Below are 23796 nucleotides of genomic sequence, written 5' to 3'. Positions count from 1 at the left end.
TATGAATTTTCGAAAAAAAAGCACACACATACAATTTTTACGGTGCAATCGTTTAAGAATCATTTTTCTGATTCAACTGCGTATTCGTTTTTGAACGGCGATTTGTTCTTTCTTTCTGTATATAAAGTGTTTATATTTTCGTACAAAACTCAATTTTCTTGAGTCAACATTTAAAACAGCATTGTCTGATATTTTTACGTTAGTTTAGAGGGTCCTCTTTACAGCGATATACGGATCAAAGCCCCGACAACAAGCAAAGTGTCCGGGAGACTTCTGCGTAGCATGGTCATTTTTGCAACTTCAATTTTCTCGAGCCAGTCGTTAAAACACCGTCTGTCTTATGTTTTTGCGGATTAGTTTTTCCATCAGTTCGGAAGGTCTTCTTTACAGCAATATAAGGCCCATAGCCCTAACCAAAGAAAAATGTCCGGGAGATTTCCGCGTGTCATAGTCATTCTTTTGGACCGAATATTTGTTCTTTCTTTATATATTAAAGTGCATAAATTTTTGTTAAAACTACTAACACCATTAATATTCTTTTACATAGAGAATAAATAATCAATATGTCTAGATTTATAAAGATTTGGAAGTCTTGGTTTGTATTACAGAAAGAAACTACTTAAAATTCAGTTAAATCTTAATATAACATAGCCATGATGATTTCAGTTTTTGAATACAGGTGTGAGCTTATAGCATTCGGAAAAAGATGACAGATATTTTAATCCCATTTTCTTAAGCTTCACATTTCAAATTTACATATGGAAACTACGATATTCTCTTTGCAAGTTCAGGCATAAAAAATTCACAGACCTGTGGCAAAATTTTTTGAATCAACTCACGCGTTATAAATAGCTCTGGTGACGCTGTGTTGAAGAATCCTTTACAGTGATATGATGTACTTTTTCAAGAAACAATTACTTACTTACTTAGTTTGAAACAACTTACTAAGTTTAAAACAACACGGACTTGTTTTTCCAACAAAAAGAATAAAAGCTGTAGGCCTCTTTAAATTATTGTAGATCTATAACTATTTAATTATACAGAATATTCAGTTAATATCACTGCACCTGATTTCCTATAATAAAGTCCTGATTTGAATTTTGGACAATCCACATGCAAATTAAGGGATGTCATTATCAAAATACAAAAATTAAGCTACCAATAAATAAACTATGTGTTAGTGTCCCAGATCAGCGTGTCTTATTTCAAGAATGATATCATAATAGGAATGAAATTGTCAGATTGCCTATTTTGAAGATGATAGTTTAAGATTTTTTTTAAATTAAGAAGGAGTATTTTCCCGGACTTCAATAACAATTTTCAGAAAGAAAAATCCGTTATTTGGAGATTCCATGTCAGAAAAGGTGCTTAAATTGGTTTTAAATCCAGAAAACAAACAAACATAGACTATGGCCAAAAACCATGATGATATTAAATATAATAGCGTCTACAAAGAAAAAATGGTGAAAATACCTGACAGGTTATACTTTCGTTCATGATGCAATAGTTACAGGCGTCAAAGAACTCTACATATATGTCTCTCGACAACTTGGTATTAGGTACAAAGGAATTTTAAAGATATATGTATATTTATTAAACAATTATTTACAAGTTCGTAAAAGAACACCTTTCAACTGTTTGCCGATGTTATGTACATCGGTCCTAACAGGAGTCCGTTCAAATTAATTAATTTCAGCGTTCAGACTATCTGGAATAGTTTTAAGGTGTTGAAGTAGCTTTCAATGTTACTGTTTGTTCTATTACTGCAAGACCACTTCTAGCCACGCACTTATAATCTCCCGCCATTTTGTCCCGCGCAATATTTGTCAATGGTGCAAAGACATGCGTTGTCATACCATTACCTGGCGTTACTTCTATTGCTGACATAATGTTACCACCTGAAAAAATAAAGTGAAGAAAATGTTAGTACTATTTTGTTTATACCATTCTTAATCATAGCATTTCCAATTCTCTAATCACTATAGAAATATACATTTAAAACAAAATATATTCTTAGCTTGTTTTCCCTCAGATTGATGTCAAACAGTTCAAAGAACTTTAAGATCAAAAACTTTTATTGTAATTTTTCTGGTTGATTGATTTGCTATTCTTACATCGTTAACTTTGAGTGCCAAATTATCCTTAAAAACTAAATAACTACAAATGACCTTTTACAAAAACTTACTTGGATCAGATATTTCTATCTTTGCTTTGGGAACACCAAATGCTGCACAGGTGACTGCCCAGTTTACCAATTCTCTCGGTATGTCAATGGTTTGCTTTGCTTCTTGAAACATCCCCAGTTCATTATGAAACATAACATATTCTACAGGAACAGGAGGCTTGATTACTGAGTACACAGTCTTTGACACTTGCTTAACGTATTTATTTATTTCATCTCCAAAATGTTTATAACTTTCATATTTCGCCTGTATTTCACTCCCATTCTGTATATATTCTGATTTTAATTCTATTTCCATGCCATAGTAATGTTTTGTCTTCTGTATAAAATGATCATAATCATAGTCTCCTTCTTTGAGTAATAATCCTTCATAAAGGTAAGGGTCAACAAATATAAATTCGACGTCTCTGCCATACCGTAGGTTTATACCATCGTCGTCTCTTTCGAATTTCACATAAATAAACTGTTCAGTACACGCCGACTCAGACGCCATTGGCTTATAAACTGGAGGCACCATAGGCCTTACACCTATATCCGGTATCTCAATTTCAACAACTTGTTCTTTTAGCGCTGTGTAATTCAGCCCCAAGACAACTTCACCAATGCTTGAAGAAATGTGGAAGTTTAATTCAGATTCATCTGTGCGTGCATTTAATTCTATTGACGACACATTCATTTCCCCATCACTTGATAATTTACCCAGACTATATGTCAAATCGGATGCTGAAAATATATCGAAGTAAAACTAAATTATGGGTATGAACAATGGATTCAATCAAAATTAATCACGCATTCGTTTTCATAATAATTCTTTATAAGATATAGTGATACTATGCTCAATTTCAAAAGATTGACTGTCATAATTGACCAATAGATGATACTGGATTTTTTTCAGGATAACATAAAAGACCGCCCTACTCATTTTACAGGTAAATCAGATGGATATTTAAAGAAATTTCCTTTTTTCACATGAGTTATTTATCGTTCATTAAGTATATTATATAATTGAAAGGAACTATGGCAAAATGTAAACATATATTTACTTTCACAAAATCATTCACTATATATCCTTTAATGGGCTTAGAGGGGCATAAAATCTCTTTAATGAATATTACTGTGGATATTTGCAATTACCATCTGTTGTTTCTATATTCCAGAATGATACCGTGCTGACCTTTAGCTTGTACTTTATCGTCACCTGGTTTTTACCATCATTACTCGAGACATGTAAAGTTACCGGACGAATAGCGCTGAACAAGTCGTTGAAACCATTCTCTGATTGAGTGTGTAATCCGAGTTGCTGTGAATATAAGAAGGACCATTATATAGGCGACATTCAATACATTGATGTCCTATTCGTATGTATTGTAAATCAATCGCATAAAGATCAAGCACATGTTGTTTTTTCCCCTATTCTGTTCATTTGTAACGCATGCACTTGATATATTTAGTGAAAGTTCAGAGTGGCGGGGCAGAAGTCTAGTTCTTTAGGTACCTTCATTATTGGTTTGGAACATAAAAAGTCTATGAGAATTTTTCTTGAGAATGGACGCTAAAAATGGTCACGTACAAGCAGCAGTGTAAACTAGCTCAAAACTAAAGGATAATATTTAAATATCGCCAAATATTGAACAGCGATTTATCACTAGACAAACATTTTTACATATGTACATAGCAAACATATTAGAAAACAAAATTGAAACTGAATGTAATGCATTCATCAAAATGTTTTTTTTATCATTTTAAACTTTATTGAATCCTATAAAATTATTTTAAAAAATGGCAATGAAGATTAAATGCATTGTAAAATGGTTATAAAAATACTTACCCCCTGGCCTGACGTACATTTAACTGTACACATAACAGTAAGTAAAATAATTCTAGCATCCATGTTTGTTTTACACTACATGCCAGCAATATTTTTATAACAGGTGAATTTCCAGATAGTTTCCAAACATCAGGTCACTTTACTACTGCGTGTTTTAGATATCTTAGAACTCACTGCAGGTAAAATCTGAGATTATAAAATTATGTTCATTTGGTGTTTATGTTGATCAGTAGGTAAGATAAAACAATTATTTACCGGTGCCAAAGGAACATGCACCAGGATGACTTGTACTAGGAAAAACAGAATCCCTAAAGAAAGCCCAACGCGGCAATATTGAAAATGTTTCAGGCAGTTTGATTGGGTCTGTTCATGCACGGTACTGGAAAATGCAATTCACCGTCCACGCCCGCTATCACCGGCGTCAGCAAAATTTAAAATTTAAACACGAAAATGGTGAAACTTTGAACTTAGAAACATCCGCAGATATATTTATATGGCGGTTATCATGGAACCTTCAATATGACACGTTAGTGCCATACCATGAAAAACGGCATATGCCGGCATATGGTCCGCAATCAAAATAAAATGCATGTGCCCTAACCGAAACTAAATGAAATGGAATTTTGAAAGAAGATCAGAGGTTATGAATATCACAGATAAGCTGTCAAAAGACAAAAAGAACAGACAACATATCCTGGGAGTGATTTAAAAGTATTCAAGTGAGGAATATGTCAACCACCAACCGTATCATGGTTGCATGTCAATCTGGAACAGACAAAGTTCTATGAAAAGAAAAGTTAATGCAATAGACGCAACTTCAGGTTAATTTAGTACTCGCAAGTCTCATAAACAACACCAGTAAGTGGTAGTAACTGCACAACAAGTGTTGACGTTTTATCCTCGGGAATAAAGTATGGACCGCCACACAGAGCGCATCATGCTCCTCTATTTCCGGTGAAGAATTATGGGCTTTTAATCTAGAGGGTGTAAACAAAACATTTAAAGACTATAAGAAAATAACAGACTGATTCGTGTTCATATTAAAAGAGGAATCATTTTGCTGTGAACCGTACGTGTCCTTTGTTGTTTTAATAGGTTAATATATCAAGGTCTAGACTGTTGAATTGTCTACGTATAAAACATGGTACTCACCGAAGCCGAAATCCTATACCTGTACTGCTTTGATAGCCTTAAGCAGCGTGCCTCCTGATTCATGCATTGATGCACATTGCAAAAGGCTCTTACAGTCAACGCAATTTATCATAAATATATAGATCAAAACGTGCAAAAATAGTCCTCGTTAGTCATGTAGTAGAAATATGGTGATAAATATTGCAAAATAAATTTTTAATCGCACAAATTATTTCTTGAATCTTGAATCTTATTACTTTCCTTTAATTCTAAGTGCATTTTTCTCAAGATTTCTCTTGGATGTTTCGGGTTATCTGGAGACATGCAACTTTAACTCTTTAACTACGCTGTTCATTGAAAAGTTCTTCTTGAAAATAAATACAGATAAAAATGTATCCTAGGTCTTAACTATATGTAGTATGTATTTGTGTTCATAACACCTTACATGAACTACTATCATAATTTTTTAATCGACTTTCCAATTTATCTGGTAAAGGGAAGTAATCGTAAGAGAATGTAAACTTAGTGGGATAGCATTCCTCTGTTAGTATACCCGCCGCGATTTATAATGGAAGTTAACTTTATATAAAGCTTTAGACAATGTGAAGATTATTTTATCAAATCATTCATGTTAGTTTTAGATAAGGCAAGTGAAATATGTGAGTGAATATTGTATCATATATGCATTAACACAAAATACATTAAATGCATTAAATGTTAAAGGCTGCCTTTTCATTTAATTGTTGTTGTTTTTTAATAAGGAACGCGTAGCATCAAGACTGTTTTCTTGATAAGTGAAACACTTTGTAAACGTTAATTGAAAAAAATGTAGTAAAAACTGCATGTGGAGTTACTCGTTTATTGTGTAGTTTAAAGGTATTTTCAGTGTTTCAGAATAATTGATAAGATTACGACAAAAAGAAACTTATATCAATATAATTTAATCTGTTTAAAATCATATAAAATAGTATTCTTGAGTAATTTATATGGTTAAAAAAACAACACAAATTTATGCATGCATTATCACAACTGTTAATAACAAAGTAAAAGAAAGAGTTTCAATGGGTTAATAAGACCACAATTGAAGAAATGAAAAAGAACAGCATTACATTTGCTTTGTAAAATATCACTTTAACGTGTCACAGTTATTCAATTCCTATTTTAATGAAACGGTTGCGTTTACTGCACTGTAATCAGAAAGATTGATGGCTTATATCACAAAAACTATTTTTGAAGCCTGCCTTTTTTCAGAAAAATCTTCTGGACCCGGTTGTTCAAAACATTGGTTGGTGATAACCAATAAAATTATTATCCACTGGCTAAAAGATGTCTGTTGGATAAATTATGTTGCTCAAAACTTAAGTAACATATAAATGTGTTAAGTTATCCAGTGGTTAACTTTAACCAGTCCTATGACCACCGGATAATGCCCATAACCAGTGGTTAGCCATCATCATTAAAATAGTAAAAATCATTTGAGCATGTTTGATACTAGATTTTTCTTACACATATATTTTTAGTTTTTCTTAACTAGAAAATTTCCTATACATATAATTAAATTAAACATCTCTTTAAAAAGGTGCTTTTGGAACCACTTTTCAATTCAATTCGGAGTTGTTGTTGTTGTTCTGTCAAACAGTCATAACTTTCTCTTTTTTCAATAAAACATACAAGTATCAGTACTCATTTCCTTAGCTAAAATATTGCCTAGCTATTGAAAGCAATTTCAATTCAAAATTTGAAAAAAGAGGGGTTTTTTTTGTTATCGGAAATAAATAACTTTTGAGAAACTGAATTTATCCAACAGACAAATTCTAACCAGTGGATAATGTTTTTATCCGTTTCACTAACCAGTGTTTTGAACAACCAGGTCCAGGTGATTAAAGAGACTTTTTCCTCTTTTTGCTTTTTAAGAAATAAGTGTCAGTCTGTGTATGCCATGTACAAAAGTAATGTTGTCAAATCTACTGCACACATGCAGTTATACGTCATGTAAATATCATATAAATAAAATTTATATCACTCTTTTAAATGACCTTCAGAGAATTATTCACATAATGTTTCTCAATGTTTATAATGATTGGATTTCTTAAAATGACCTGTCTCATCTTTGAAATGATATGATATCTGTAGATAATATGCTTTCTATTGTCTACGATGATTGTTTTGCTCATTCATACATTTTTAATATTCTGATAAAATATTCACAAATTTGCCATTATTTGTAGATACAACAATTATTGAAATCAAGTAATTTTCGTTACAGAAATATCAATCTGCAATTACAAATTGCTGTATATTTACATATATATTGAGCCTGATCACATTTGAGCTGTTAAATTGTGTTATAGATATGTTACTATGGCATTCGCTCTAAACACGGCTCGTGTGGTGGCGGTCTTTCTGTTCTCCAATTTACTCGTGTATTTAGGACTCCTTGCAAATCAAACACAGCAGTCTTGTCAAAGAAATTAAAAGGTTTTAGCATGAAACCAGACTCAACTCTATTTGTCATCGGAGAATCCTCAGATGTTGGTAAATGGAGAAAGCCGACAGACACCCAGTTGACAATATCTGTGTTACGAATAGCTTCGTCGTTTAACATTCTCTCAAGATCTCCAATGGGTTTGTCAAGCCTGTTAACATCACTTGAAGAGGTTGATGTTTGTTCAGACTCTTTTCGTTTTGTAACTGTACAATGGTATTTTGTAAAAGATAATGCTGGCATTGCAGGATGAGCATCGGTGACTGTCTGTGCAGCTGTCGCTAAAGGTTTTATCTGGTAACCTCTTTGTGCACCCCATTTATTCCTTTCATTCTCATTTACAACAACCCAGAACTTAGGCTCATCTAAATTAATTCGATTTGCAGTTTCTTTTTCAACGTACTCATACTGAAGATATCTTGTTATGTTATGTTTGAAATATGGTGGTACTGTATCTACATCGGGAACCTGACTTCGTAAAGCAGTTAAAACATCGGCCGTTTTCCAATGAATAACTTCCATTGTATTGTCCGTTCCAAGAATATCAAGGTCAACTTTAAAACCAAACATATGATCGTGAATTTGTCCATGTGTGTTGGTATTGACTTTATACCCGAAAGCATCCCGGCTTTTATCTGCACCCATAAATGGATTTTCATTGTCCCAAAATGCTCCTTGTATGTACCCACTAGCGCTTACTATTGTGTAAATCTTTCCGTCTAGGTAAAAATGCCATTCAACAATATAATCATAATTATCTATAGTAGCAGAAACTCTAACCACAAGATAGTTATTTCTAAGTCCTCCCTCGAAATCCCATCCCTTATGTCTCCAAAGTGCATTTTCACCGTCGGCCTCGAAAACGCAAATCGACTTGTGTACAACTGACTCAGACAGATAAACGTCCCAGTGACTTGTCTCCAAAAGTGTGGCGTGTTCAGGACAATCAACCGTCTGGATAACACCGTAATATTCTCCTATCCCGTAAGAAGAATCAGTATAGATGACATTAGTTTGAGCAGACGCACCGCTTCCATATATAACACCTATTTCATTCAGAGATAATTCATAAGCAATGCTCATTTCTTTGAAAGAAATCGCATACAGGGCTGGTCCGCGTAATTGACCAGACGTTACAGCAAATTGCCAATCCATCCATTCAACTTGATGACCTTTGATAGAGTAACGCGGACCTTCCGGTTCGTATGTTCGTGGTGCTGGCATGTTCGAATATCTCCTAAAAGGTTCATTACTATCTCTATCTGGTAGATGGCGATCCAAAATGGTTTTCCTGTAACCAGCTGGTAGAGCAAATTTCCTTTTGGATCCGCTGTTATATGCATTCATAAGTGCAGAAGCATTCGCGAAAGGTCCTTGGTTCAGATAATAATAATCATAGACGTACCAACTATCAAAATCATTTCCAGGACAATGAATTGTGGCAGTTAGTGGAAGAAAATCCAATTCTAAAAAGTCATAACCATTGGGTGCAAGTGGGTTTAGATATGATACAAGCCTTGTTTCCCTTTCATCACCTTTATCACCAGGCGGACCATTGAAATACCAGAACGAGAAGTCATTTCCTTCTTTAGGGTAATAGGCTCCGTCAAAGCTTTCTTTAGTCAAAGGGGCGAGTATTTCGAATTCTGGTATCAGGATTTTGTCATAAACGGCTGTTTCAACATAGTCATATGGTCGACTGTTAAAGCCAAGCTCTCCGTCTGCAAACAGCTGCTCTATTGTCATTGTTTGTGCTTGGAGTGGACCAATTTTATATTCCATATAATCCGGAATGGTTCGGTCGCCTCTTACAACATGTACCCTGGCGTACCTAGAACATGAAGAAAATCAAGATTTATATTCAATTTAGATAAATGTCCCAAAATATATCAGCCTTAACTGTAATCGTTGCATTCATTTTAATACAGTTACAACTATACATGTATATAAAAGGGACTCCATCGAAGTTTAAAAGCCTAAAAACATAACATTTGAATTTCTTAGATAAATGAGCTGCAGCACTTTAAACAGAAATATATGCAAATATAGGTAAGAAATATACTTTGAGATAAATAGAAAATCGTATTTTTATGCTTTTCTTAGCCGAATTTAAGTGAAAGCGTTTAAACGTTTTTCATTTTGGGTCATTTTTTACAATTTGAATAATTACTCTGTAAAACCAAGTGCGCGAATGATCTAAAATGTTGCACAATGATTAGAGGTCTAAACCTACACCAAATAGTACATTTATCTGGAAAAAATATTTTCAGTTCCATCATGTCAAAAAAACCTCAGTGGAGTCCCTAATAAGACAAATGAATGATATTATGAGGGTATTACATGCTTTGTGCATAATACTGAATTCTATTGGATGAGAAACACAGCTAAACTTTTATCGGACGAGGCATTACAGAGTCTTATACCGCTTTTGCAGCAGTGTATGAGTTCAAATGAATCAGTGATGTACTTAACAATTTATAACGACCGCTTAATATCATCAGTTTTACATTCAGCAAGGCTTATTTATATTGTAATTGTTTAGCTGGTTTCGTTTTTAAAGAAAACAAATTAATCTTTAAATGGCTAAAATCCTAAACTCCATTTAAATCTGGCTATAGAAGGTAATTTTTGGTATTTAGCTTTTAACAAAACAAAAAAGGCTAGTGGGAATAAGTTGTTAATTGTCTGAAAGTCCAATTACCTCCCTGGATAGGGTCCAGTTCCTTTCTTATATGCCAGCACCTCGCTCTTTTTCGGAGGATTTATGTACATGTAAGGTACATAATTGGTCTTTAAAGATACACTTTCTTCGCTAACGTTACGTTTATATACGTAGTTGTTGTCTACCAAGAAATTATATATTTTCAACATTTCCTCTGATGTGAGAGGTGAAAATATTTCAGGATCGGAGCCATCCCATTCCATACGCGCTTGGCGGCTGAAAATTATAAAAAACATAAAGGAAAGGGTGATTAATTGAAGTTTTTCGCTATAATAAGTGAAATAGATATCACGTAAACTTTTAAGAATACGTCAGATTGAAAATGTAACACCCTATGTTCTGCTGAGCCTGTTTATAGACGGTAATACTAAATATACGCTTCTTAGTTGTATTTGTAAGGGATGTTCCACTTTTTCATTATCCCTCATGTACAGACTCAATCAAATTAAGTCTGCATTTTTTATGTAATTTTACTGTTTTAAATGCTTCCAAGGGATCTCTTTTTTCTAGACATTTATTTTTAAGTATGATAACTGTTTTGTAAACAATAGTTGCTGGTTGTATAAATACTTACCTTTTACATTTCTTGCAGTCATCTGAAGGTTGAACTTTATCAGTGGTAGTAACTTGCGGTGACATTGTCGTAGGCTTTGCTGTAGGTCTTGGTGTTGTTTGTCCTCCCATCATTGAATCGGGAAGATTCTGGAATATATATAACAAATATTTTAATAAATTGGATCATATTAAAGCGTTAAATTAGCTTTATATTCGTTAAAGCAATATTATTTTCAAACTAGGATTTCATTTGTTTGTTGTTTTTTTTTCTCTTTTATTTTTCAATCATAATATACAAACATTCAAATCATAGTTCATGTAATTGAATTCATAAAAAAATAATGTCAAATCAATGTTATCAAATAATGACAAGTATATTTGTATCTTAAGATCTTTTTATAAAAGATTTTGACAGAAGAAAATGAGTGCTAATAAAAGCTGATAGTATTATAAAGTGTATAGTATGTATGAAAGAGAGAAAAGAAAGTGTTTAAAGAAAGGAAAGATAAATGAAGAATAAGAAGAAAAGAAAAGAGAGAAAAGATAAAGATTAGTTATGTCCCTATTAAAAGATACAATGTAGTTGAAAAAAAATTTCATTTGTTTGTCTGTGTAACTTCCACGCTTATTGTAACTTCCATGCTTATTATTAACAGTCATTTGTTGGAATATATCTAACATTCACGCTATACATGTATATCTATTAAGTATACCATAACATTATCAAATAAGCAAATGTTTTTTTAAAATGATTTAACAAATAGGTGTACTTTCAAATTATATGCTTATTTTTAAATAACAATATTGCTAATTGAATTACGATTTTAGTTTAAAAGAGATAAAAAGAACGTGTATGTAGCACGATGCAATGTGTATATAAAGTGTGATTAAATAGTTTGAAGTTAAGACGTCTGTAATTGACGTGTATGCAAATTTTCTTCAGTTCTTCTTTGTTTGGGCTAGCTTAACCATATAGCTAATTCGTCCAGTATAGTACGCTTGTGGTTTCTATGGCAACCTGTGGAAAGCTAAGATCATTCGTGTCGACTTACTTATTTATACATAAATAGTTCCAATAGGCCTTCTTTTACAGAATAACTGGCATTCACATTTACATTTTGCACCGAAAGAGACCGTATGACGATGTTATATGACGCAAAGTCGCTAAATGTCGCACTTGCCGCAAAATGTCTCAATGTATTTTGCAATTAAATGTCGCAATGATGACGTTAAAGGTCTCACCATTTTCCCTTACCGTTAAATGTCACAACACTACCGATAAATGTCGCAATATCTAAATCCATGTTAAACAACTTGTATTATGTCAATAATAATGTTATCTAGGTGATCTGGGGACCAGTTATCTATCAGATAGGAAAGGATTTGCTGTGATGTACAAAGATAATTGGTTGAAACGAAGTCATCTTAGTCGGTACCAAAATTTGTGCCAAAGAGCCCCTTGGTGATAGGTTAAACATAGTTTATTTCGAACAAATTCACAGTATATATACAGATAATAGCAGAAATAATGTACACAATACAAACATGAATTTTGAAAAAGGATAGGGACCGAAAGCTGTGCTTATAATTAAAGGCCTTCTTATAGATTTACAGAGCATAAAATAGGTATGACAGTATACGTGACTTGCTTGAAATATATTTAATATAACATCCTTTTTAAGTAATTAAATCTAACATTTAGTTATAATGCAAAACAAAAATATGTACAAAAAAATGCCTGATGACAGAAAAAGATGTTTATGCCAAAGGTGCATGGAAACAGCTTTATATTGACATGTAGACAGATTGAAAACTGTATAGCAGAATTTGTTTAAACCTTTGAATGAGCCAAGATCAAAAGCATTTGTGCAAATATGACAACTGCTAACAACACTGCACCTTTACACTGCTGGGACCGAAATGATTGTACCAGTAAAGAGATACATGTAAGTCAGGCTGAACATCCGTGTAGACTGAACCGGCTCTGTACTTATGACTGACTAACTGTAGAAATATCTATCTCAGTCGAATATAAAAATTAAATGCCTCCTTTAGCAAAAATGCCCCCAGGTTAATATTTGCAAGCAAAGTGCAGATAAAACGTTTTTTGAAACGTTTATGTTTTGCAAATTTCAGATGATTCTGTTATATACATAAAATAAAAAGTAGAAAAAAAACTGTAAAGTCAAAAATTTCCAAAAAAAATATATATATGTTCTCTTTAGAATTTCATGACGTAAATTGATTGTTTATATTTTCATTAATATTGTTGTGTATAAACTAGTTCAAGACATAACTTTGAAAATTAGCCTCCTTACCAATATCAATAAGGAAATGGCACATATTGCAAGCTTGCTCTTTAATAAATGGGCGGACAAGTACTTCCATGATTAGCAGAAATAAACATAATAACAACTTTGTGACTTGTTTCTTAATGAGAAGTTTTAAAGACTCTGTAACGCAATATTTTATGTGTTTTTTTTAGCATAAATCAGATTTTCAAAAATCTGATGTTCAATATTGTAAATTTAAAAAGCATAATTTGAATTTAACATTTCATGTAAATAAAGGGATATAATTAGAAATTTATTTTCGATAAAGTCTGAGCCAGTAATTTTCATTGAAAGATTGAATGCATTAATATTAACGTTTAGTTATAACGTAAATAAACATTTGCTGTACTTATTTAAATCCAATTCTTGGGATGTTTCGAAATTGTTTTAGAAAGATAACTTTATACATATATAAAACTTCACGTAACTGGACACTTACATGATATGACTCCGAGCAACCTAGAGTAGTTTGTTCGCGAGGATAAGAAGACAAGATTTGAGCTGATATGTCGGGGCCTTGAATATTCAGGGCCATAGCATGAGGTTGGGAATTTCATATTCGCCCAAAGCCTATTTAGGAGATGTGTAACCCACAGTGGTGAGGGGCAAGTCGATGTTTAACGGCAGAAGATTTTGCGATATTTAGCGGCAATGGTGCAAAATTTGGCGGTAAGTGCGACAATTATTTATTAGTGGCAGTGGCGTTGCGACATAATAACGACGCCGCAGACCGCAATGGTGAGAAGAAGCGCGCAATGGACAAATGGACTTAAATAGTAAAACTTATTGACATTTGCTCTACTATTTGCACTATAAAATGTGAAAGATTGAACAAGGAATTGTTTAAAATGTCTTATATATCTTTATGATATTCTATGTGTTATAGAACGTATGCTTAAAAGCTAATACTCCCAATACATGTTATTTGTTTTGTAAACGTAGATCGAATCATAAAGTCACTAATTATCTGATCATCTGTACTTTTGTAGTTTGATTTAGTTTTGCGGACAGTGTCAAACAAAAAAATCAGTAGCAACATGTTTGCAATCAATCTGTCCCAGAATCAATATATCAATGCATTAATGCTGAAAAAAAAAATATCATTTAAAATTGATGTTATAAAATCGACGAATTTCAAAATAATATTTTTTTTCCGAAACATTTTATTCTGTTAACGTACATTATTCATGTGTGTTAAATAACAGAGACATTGTATGTTGCAACTTTGTCGGGAATCAACCATATAATAATGGAACCTATATAATTTTACTGTTGATAAATTTTATTAAGTTTCATAAGATCTATATATTTATACCCTATGTTGTTTTCCTTACTTGGTTGATTTTAAATCCGATTGACTGGCTATTAAAGGCTTCTTTCATGGGCGGTGCGTTCCAATCGTACAGTATCGTAATTAATGTACCATTTATTTGGAGGAAAAACACTTTGAAGTGGTTTATATAAATGATATTTGTGTACTCCTATTAGCTATTAATTTAAAAATCCACATAAAATGTTTCTTTTAAGATCTTTACACGGCTATTTGAATGTACAGATTATTTATTAAAGAGTGCAAATTTATTCATTTTAATTATTTATCTGATTTCCCTTTTCTGTACTATTCTAACCAAATATGTGCATATTTTTTATTGCAAGTACATTATGTGTGGAAAGGAATTTACATAAGTCACATTTGACTTGTTTTCCAATCCACGAAATATATCAGTGTGATTGTATATGCTTACTGTATATATTTATGTTGTAAAATAGTAATAAAATATTGTTTAAACTAAAGAGTGCAAACTTAAACCGTCTTTTCAACAATTTGATGTTCTCATAAACAAGTTTTAGTCGTATGTTTGCTTCGTTACTTATCGTTCCTTTTCTTTCATAGAGTGATTGGTCATATTCAAAGATTGCAGGACTTCATTTACACTCGATATCTGTTATTTAAGATGCCCAGAATTTACAAATCATTTAAACCATTGAAAACAATGTTTTAGACACATTATGGGATATAACGTTTTCTCATTTTTAAATTTTTGCGTCTGTAATTAACTGATATGGCCGAAAGTAAGATTAAGTTAAATTCTAATCATAACGGCAAAAATTTAGTATGATTTTGGGGGTTTATAAGATGAAATCAATCAACAGTATTCAGCATGTACACCAACGGTAAAATGAACATACGGTTTGTTGTAAAGTGATTATTTCAGGAAAATCAATCTGTTTTATAGTAATTGCTACAAAAATATAATTTATCGATGAATAAAAAAGAAAGATATACTTTGGCATAGGTGAAAGTCAAATTATTGCTAATATTGTAAGAAACCTTTGTGCATTTGATATGACTTTCCACGATTGCAAATGATGGTCCCTTGATATTCCAAATTTTTGTACGCAGTTTTTAATGCCATTAGACCAATCTGACTAAAGTTCAGATCTACTTATTTCTTTTTATGTAGATCTTATGACGACCTTATATGTTTCGACCTCTTTATTATTCGGATTAGACGTAAATCTTTTGTTTCCAGATTTTTTATATTCATCCCAATATTTTTAATCTTGAGGGATTAATGGATGAATTGTGACAAAACAATACAACTTGAACTATCTCTATTTTGTGAAAATATTATATCTAAATTTAGATTATACTTCTCATGCTCCAATCCTTTGAAAATTTCATTGTAAATGAGTATTGATCTCTTACTTTTGTTTATTAATTCTGCCTTGTCATAATTGTATTCTTTTATATATGATATAAGTTGATTTTCTTTTATGACTGTTATTTTTTCTGTTCAACAGTTTGTTATAACGAGTTGCATAGTATACATGCCTTGGTTTAATGAAAAATTGAAACTGAAACTTCTTTTTGGCATTTTAACTTGTGGATGCAAAAAGGGCATTAGTCACTCACGGCATGTCCGTCCGTTTACATTTTTAAACAATACATGTATTTTCATCTGAACCTTTGTGTCAACCTCGTTAAATCTTCATAGAAGTGTTTCATAGATGATCGCCTTTTTAATTAAAAAAAAAACATCCTGTGCTTGTCAAAGCACCTTAAAGCAAACTGTTCGGTAATCGAATACAAATCAAATACGAATACGTCCACTTGTTATCTTATATCATAAAACTTACACTCTATTCACTAAAAATACGCCCGGTATAACACCGTCTATTTGTATACAAGGACAACTGTTGATGGTGATGATTTTGCCATAGCTAATTTTATTTGGTTTTCAATACTATTGATATATTGATCTGCCCAAATAGGCTAAGAAGAATCATTTGCATCTTAAAGAGTAACGAATCTTTATAAAGAAAAAGATATTAGTCTGAAATTAATATGACACCAAAGACAATGATAATTATGTGATTAGGTACAAAAATTCTTTCAAATAATTATGATTCGTTGATAAAAATGGCCCATAGGGAGCTTTCTGCTCTTTTTTCTTGCATGTTTTGCAAAGAAAAAGTATAAGACTTATTTGCGTTGTAAATGACCATTTTTCTCAAAAGAAAACGCAAAAATACAGTTTACCTTACAGTTGACCTCAGCATCACGACCACCATGATACGCATAAATCCCTATTAACCCATTACGTCATATACACGCCTTTTAACGCCTTTTTCACCCCCCCCCTTTTTGTTGTCTCAAATGGTGAAAAGATGCCTTATTTAGGCCCCCAACACTTGTTTTTGTTTGAGAAATGTTGTTAAAAAAGTGACCACTTTTTCGGCGCGGCCCCCCAACCAAAAGATACATCAGGGGGTTGCCAGAAGGGGGATGTGCCCCCTTCTGTTTGGGTGGTTTGAAGGGGGGCGGAGTCCCCCTCATCGCCAAGAAAATTTTGGACTTGTGAGAGGCTATAAATGACCCCAGATTGATCATAAGGTAACGTGTAACCAACGCTGAAAAGCATTTGACTCTATCTCAATTCATTGAGAAGTTGCAGCACTTTGAAATCAATTATGATGGAAAAAATCAATGCAAAATAGTGATTTTTGGCAATTTTGAGATGTCCCCTCGTTGCCATGGTAACAGAAAATTTACGCCTGAGTATGTTGTTGCAAGGGCAATGGTCCAGTCAACATTTGTGCCAAGTTTGATTAGTGTTGAAGCAGTTTTTATAGTATTATAGCAATTTGAACTTGTAACGGGAGACTTTTCAATGAAAACAGCCATTTTTCACAAAATGCTCATGAAGTAATGGGTTAATATACCTGCAACCAAACCCACACAAAACAATATCACTCCGAACAATTGCGCGCAACAAAACCCGCTTTTCGCCGTCATTTTAGTGACCTCTTCTTATTTTTTATGATAAATTGTATGACTCGACGTTCGGAATAATTAAACGACTGTCTTTTTTAATGTTATCAAATCGATTGTTAGCTTTTAATGTCGTGAAAATTATTTATGTGAAAGTGAAACATGTAGCAAAAACTAAATGCACTTTTGTTATTTAAATTTGATATGTAGTCGTTAAATTTTATCTTAAATGTTATTTTATAGTTGCACTTTGAAGCAGTCTCGCATACCACCTAAAGTACAAATCATTACACCGTGTCGCCATGTTATTAAATCGTGAAATAAGATAAGTTTCATAACAGCCTCAAGGTCAAATATATGTGCTAAATATGATTTATCCAAAATATATGTCAGCGGAAAGAAATACTATGAACATATAGCGTGCAACCAAAAAAGCATCAACGTTACGCCAACCAAATCTTGAGTTTATTTTTCAACTTACTATAGGCACATACCTGTAACTTAAATCTTTATTAATAATATCTATAGGAACTAAAAACTTTGAAAAAGAATATTGTTTGGTTTCATTCATTCGTTCGTTCGTTCGTTCGCTCATCTTCCTTCCTTCCTTCCTTCATTCAATTCATTCATTCATTCATTCATTCATTCATTTATTTATTATTTCTAAAATGTTATTTTTAAAATGTTACTTTTCAAATGTTGCCAAATTTACATAAGATTCCCGGTTCTTAATAAAATAGACCTTGTTGAGTACAAAAACTGTATTCTATTGGACTCGAACACACCTCTAAAGCTTTTATAGGATAAGGTGCTAGCTGAGTAAAGGTTAATTGGTAATCAAAGATTGAAAGAACATCTACTTTATCTTCTTTATCCACCCAGCGATTTATTTATTTATTTATTTATTTTTTTTACCTAATTTTTTTGCCGATTTTCTTATATAAAAAAGTTTATGTTAAAATAATTTTCGGTCTCTTGACTTAAAACATGGGATAACAAATATATAAGGCAATTCCATGAAATTGTACTGTGATCTATATGATAAAATGATAAGCATTATCAATAGTAGAAATAAGGTTTTATGTTGTCTCCCCTTGAAATTAATTAAAATAATTTATATAATGTAAGGTAGATTCAATGGCAGATGACCAGATAACTTTAAAACGAAATTTATTTCGCACTTTATGTTTACAGATTTTCTAAAGTTTATGTAACTGTAGCGTACGCCATTAAAATTACATTGAACTGATAGCTTTCATCAATATTGTACAAATATTTTTTTTCTATTCGTCGTCGAATATCGAATTCATCATTTTTTGCGTTTTAAACCTTCTCCACAAACAGGAATCTATTTTAAAAGATAAATTTGCATATTTCGAGTATCTGTCAAACCGCTGTTTACATTATATTTGTGTTTTTAAAAGTGGCTTAATGCTCTACGGTGTTCCGGTATGGCTATCGCTGAATGTGTAATGTTAACATAACGAGGCTACGATTGTAAAAGCTAGAAAAAGTTATGGTTAACTGGACAAAAACCGTAAAGTATGTTGTCAAATCGGAAGAACATTAATATTTTGTGGTTGTTGTTGTTGTTGTTTTCTTTGTTGGTCCGGGTGCGTCTCTATTTTGTCATTAAAACAAATTATTGTTGAAATACTAAAGGGGCTCCACTGAAAAAGATTATTGTCGAAAAAGGCGTTAGATAATGGTCTGAAAATTTGCAAACAAACCTGGACACAAAGTGATCCCTCGGAAGCATTAATTACAACAAAATAACATGAAAATTGCAGACTCGGTTTGATTGAGTTTGTACATGAGGGATAATGAATAAGTGCAACATCCCTCACGCCCTCTAGCACCAGCTTGAGCGGTACTCAAGAGCGGTACTCAATTCTCAACACTTAATAGTGCTGGCATCAATAATCCCGAAGGACCAGAAAGATATAACAACACTGAAGTGAAGTACGGGGCAACTTTTTACAACTGCCACACGGCACTTAACACCTGCTGTTGTGAAGTATAAAAATCTGGAAGCAAAGTGATCCCTCGGAAGATTTAGTTATTGCTCTAGATCTAGGACTACATCAAATGGTACACAAATCTTAGAACATATTTTCATTCCCGTCATGTCAAAAAATCTCAGTGGAGTCCCTCTACCAGAACAGAGAATTTTTCATTATTCAAATAAATAAACAGACAAAGTGAGCTCCATAAACGGCTACAAATGTATAATATCGCCATATCAACAACATGGAAAAATACTAATTAATGTAAGTGATACATTTTACAGTTGACAACAATTAAAACCATTGCTTCATTGTAATTAATTCAGTCGTGTATGTTTGTGGTTTTATGTTATTGTTCTTTGTGGTAATCAGTCACACTCATGTTCGTTTTCTTGTACCTAGTGGTGATGTCAGGACATTAATTAGCCGCGTCAAGATAAAACCAACATAATGGGTTTGCGACCAGCATGGATCCAGACCAGCCTGCGCATCCGCGCAGTCTGATCAGGATCCATGCTGTTCGCTTACCAACCCTTTTACATGAAGAGAAACTGATAGCGAACAGCATGGATCCTGATCAGACTGCGCGGAAGCGCAGGCTGGTCTGGATCAATGCTGGTCGCAAACCCATTATGTTGGTTTTGTTGTGACGCGGCTAATTTTATTTAACAAAATATTATTTATTTATTATTTCAAATTCAAAATTAAGACAACACCATTATGGAAGTAATGCATAGTCTACGCAAAATTATTTTAGCGATTATTTTTTCAGATTGTTATATAAATAATAAATTATTGAAATAAATATCCCGTTTATAAAATGCTTACCTTGCATGTAACTTCAGCATCCGGACCACCGTGATACACATATATTCCTATCAGTATGCCTGCGACAAGTCCAACACAAAACAACAATGCTCCGAATAACTGCGCGCAACAAAACTCCCTTTTAGCCGTCATTTTACCTTCTTCAACCTCCGGTCCTCTGGATGATAGTTTGTACGAATCTCTATTTGTATAATCCATCAACCGTTACAGCTCCAATGTAGACTAAAGTAGATATGGTTTCATGCAAGACTTAAGGTTAGTTTATGTGTGCATTACTATAACCGCCGACCATATAAAATGACCTGGTGTCATGCCGCATCTAAGTCATTTAAAAATTGTTCATGCTCTGTAAGTTTTAACTCGTTTTGTCCATTTACAATGGCAGTAAACACGGACAAAAGTATAACTGACTGTATTTTCTTTCGATAAGTACGCGTTTTATGCGTGATGTGCATATAAAAGCTGAAATCTACGGAGGTCTGTTAGGGCCATTTGTAGTTTAAACTTGACATTTCGTTATTTGATTCTTCAACTCGGCACTTAAATAAGAGATGTTATAATTTTGAAATGAATGAGGTGGGATTTCATTTTCTTTATCACGGATGAAGAAGAAGATACCTCGAAAGCTTTAAGGTCAGCAAAATTAATCAATTTATATATATATAGATAAAATAAAGGGGGCGTCCGTGGGCGAGTGGTTACAAACTTGCCCCTCACCTCTGTGGGTTCGAATCCCGACAGGGACTTTGGATACTCTCATGTGAGGAAGCTATCCAGCTAGCTTACGGAACGTCGGTGGTTCTACTCAGGTACCAGTTCGTGCCTAAAATAATGCACGACAGGGCACCTGAGGCCTTCCTCCACCAGTAAAGCTGGAACGTCGCGATATGACCTCTACTATGTCGATGTGACGTAAAACCCAAATAGATAAAATAATAATGTTTAAGAAATAACAAACTCTATGTTATTTCTTAAACATTATTATTTTATCTATTTCAACACTGCACAAGGAACATTTATCACGTTTTAATATATACATGTATATAGTTTAGTTTGAATTTTGGTTTAAGCAATAACAAAGTGCAGTTACATATCCAATGGTAAATTAGTAAAATAAGATAAGTAAAAGTAAAAACTAATAATAAACTCAATCAATTTTATGACTTAATAAACTTTTGTGAATTAGGAATGATTTGTTACAGTTAATTAAGTCAGCAATCCAATAGCAACATTATATGAATCTAGGTCTATTTTAAATTTGTTGGGATAGATAAATATACAAAAAAGAACCGCGTAATATTTAAAATTTCATTTACACATTTTCAACATTTCTATCATTTTGCACTGCGCATACAGTTGTATAACTAGATCGAGATTTAAAAAAAAGACACAAAAAAACACGATATGTCACTGTGGCCTTTTCCTATGCGGGAAAATCATTTCTGTCCCTTGTTATAATATGTCTGACCGGTGACCTACAACAATTGAACTTACTGGTTTTTAAACTTTTCTTCAATTGTCTTAAACTTGATACAATGCTTTATAAAGGTAAGAAGAAATAACGTGGAGATTTATACGGCCAAATTCAATAAAAATCGTGCTTTAAGTTAAAACAAATGCTGAATCTCATACAATGTACATTTATTTCTAAATTTCTGCCACGACAATGCGAAAACACAATGAGAGAGTAGTTGGGTTTTGCCGTATCGCGTTTTCCCATTTTTTTGCATTTTTGTGGCTTAAAATTAAAAATACATGGCATAAATCAGCCACCATATATAATAAATCTTGACTATAAGAAATGTTTCATATACATTTTAGTCCGTTATAAAACTGCTGAGCATAGTCAATAATGCACATCTCTTTTAAATGGGATATAATTCATATTCTCCAGAAGAAAATAATAAACCTATATAGAATTTTAAAAATTATACAGATTATCAATAATGATAATCTCGTGCAGTGGTCGAGTCTGACGGTCATAATACCGCACGTTTGTACACTCATTCTCACTTAAGTACGACATTCCATGTCTTCAATGTTCTATGAAAATTTGTGGAGATATTATAAGCCCGAACATTCTTGTAAAATGTTTTAACAATTGGTACTGCATCAAAGATTTTATTTGAGCTCAAGTTTACTAGCCTATTGGTTTGATTTTGCTAGTGACAATCGCTCCTTGCAAAAAACAGCATGTCTTCAACTAAATCGAAGTATGTTTCATTGCACGTATCTTCGTACAAATAATCGTGGTTAACAGTAAACATAGCTTATTTTAGTTATTCTATTGCAGATTTTGACATATAAAACTGTTTTTAGTATTACGAAAATTAATTTCCTCAAAATCAAATTTGAATTGCTTGTCTTCAAAGTCGAAATAATTTACGAGTCTTAATTGCAAAACAATGTTAATTATACATGGTAACTTATAAATGGTTATTTCAATAGCAATATTAAGTCTACAGTAACATAGTTAACATAAAGTATGAAGATTAAGAGTATCTGTGTTACCATTTTGTTAAGGATTTCACGTTAATTTGGATTTTACAAGCGTATTTTTTAGAAAATCATTTACGAGTCTCATCAATACCATGCGTTTTGCAATATATTTTCAATTATTTCATTGTTATAATACTTCAGATATCTAGAGCGGATATTTGCCATGCTTATATTCTGTCATTCATGTAAACCTTTCCACAATTTCTCATAAAATTCCCTTGTCAACAGGAATTCTCAACATTTACGAGCCTATCATTTACGGGACTCACCCTCTTTCACATTCTCTTGTGATTTATTCTGCTAGATTTGTTGAATTATTTCAACTTGTTAATGGACGTTGGTATTGTTGGAATAGTATTCTTCCACGAAAACAAAGAAGTATCCATGTTTTTTAAACATACGCATCTGAAATGTGTTTTTTCACTTGCAGATAGCTTCTAAAAATCATAATTTTGATATTGTAGTTGGTATTCAGACGTTTTGACAATTATAGAGTTCAATGGATACTTACTTTCATATGCGAATACATTCAAACTAATACTTCAATCACAAAATGAAGTAAACATGAAAACAGGCGTGTCCCGTATCTGGCTGAACTGTCCCGTATCTGGCTGAACTGTCCCGTAAATGGTAAAATTAATTTGGAAATATTCATTCGATATTGTATTAATTGTAAGATAGAAGGTTCTTTGGAGCAGATATAGTGAGAACTAACTAGTATTTGTCCTTAATTAAATACATTCTGAAAACTTTATAACATTTTCATAGATGTTTCATTTAAATGGACAATGACTTTTCATGCATCTTGATATAAAATACTTAAGTTTATCTAGATACTTAATATCTGTTTAAACAAACATACTGTACATTGTTTTGCAGTTCAATTATAAGATAATAGTAATAAGATTGACTTGTCCCGTAAATGACCAGAGCAAAAGAAAATTATAAATC

General features: G+C 32.6%; 2 protein-coding genes across 2 annotated transcripts; both read right to left on the bottom strand.

The window, feature by feature from the left end:
* Positions 1-1577: 1577 nt before the first annotated feature.
* On the bottom strand, positions 1578-4221 carry LOC132750348 (uncharacterized). Its single transcript, XM_060740314.1, has 4 exons — positions 4011-4221; positions 3317-3482; positions 2186-2905; positions 1578-1898 (listed from the first exon to the last, which is right to left on the bottom strand). Exons 1-4 carry the CDS (start codon positions 4071-4073, stop codon positions 1720-1722), a joined length of 1128 nt encoding a protein of 375 aa, XP_060596297.1. The 5' UTR covers positions 4074-4221; the 3' UTR covers positions 1578-1719.
* Positions 4222-6063: 1842 nt separating this feature from the next.
* On the bottom strand, positions 6064-20743 carry LOC132750347 (uncharacterized). The gene is made up of 4 exons (XM_060740312.1): positions 20347-20743; positions 10923-11050; positions 10328-10564; positions 6064-9457 (listed from the first exon to the last, which is right to left on the bottom strand). Exons 1-4 carry the CDS (start codon positions 20542-20544, stop codon positions 7501-7503), a joined length of 2520 nt encoding a protein of 839 aa, XP_060596295.1. The 5' UTR covers positions 20545-20743; the 3' UTR covers positions 6064-7500.
* Between the last annotated feature and the right edge of the window lie 3053 nt (positions 20744-23796).

This window comes from Ruditapes philippinarum, unplaced genomic scaffold (assembly GCF_026571515.1).
Source record: "Ruditapes philippinarum isolate M1 unplaced genomic scaffold, ASM2657151v2 ctg1780_1_1_1_1, whole genome shotgun sequence".
Lineage (NCBI taxonomy): Eukaryota > Metazoa > Mollusca > Bivalvia > Venerida > Veneridae > Ruditapes > Ruditapes philippinarum.
This window is presented reverse-complemented; position numbering and strand designations above follow the sequence as displayed.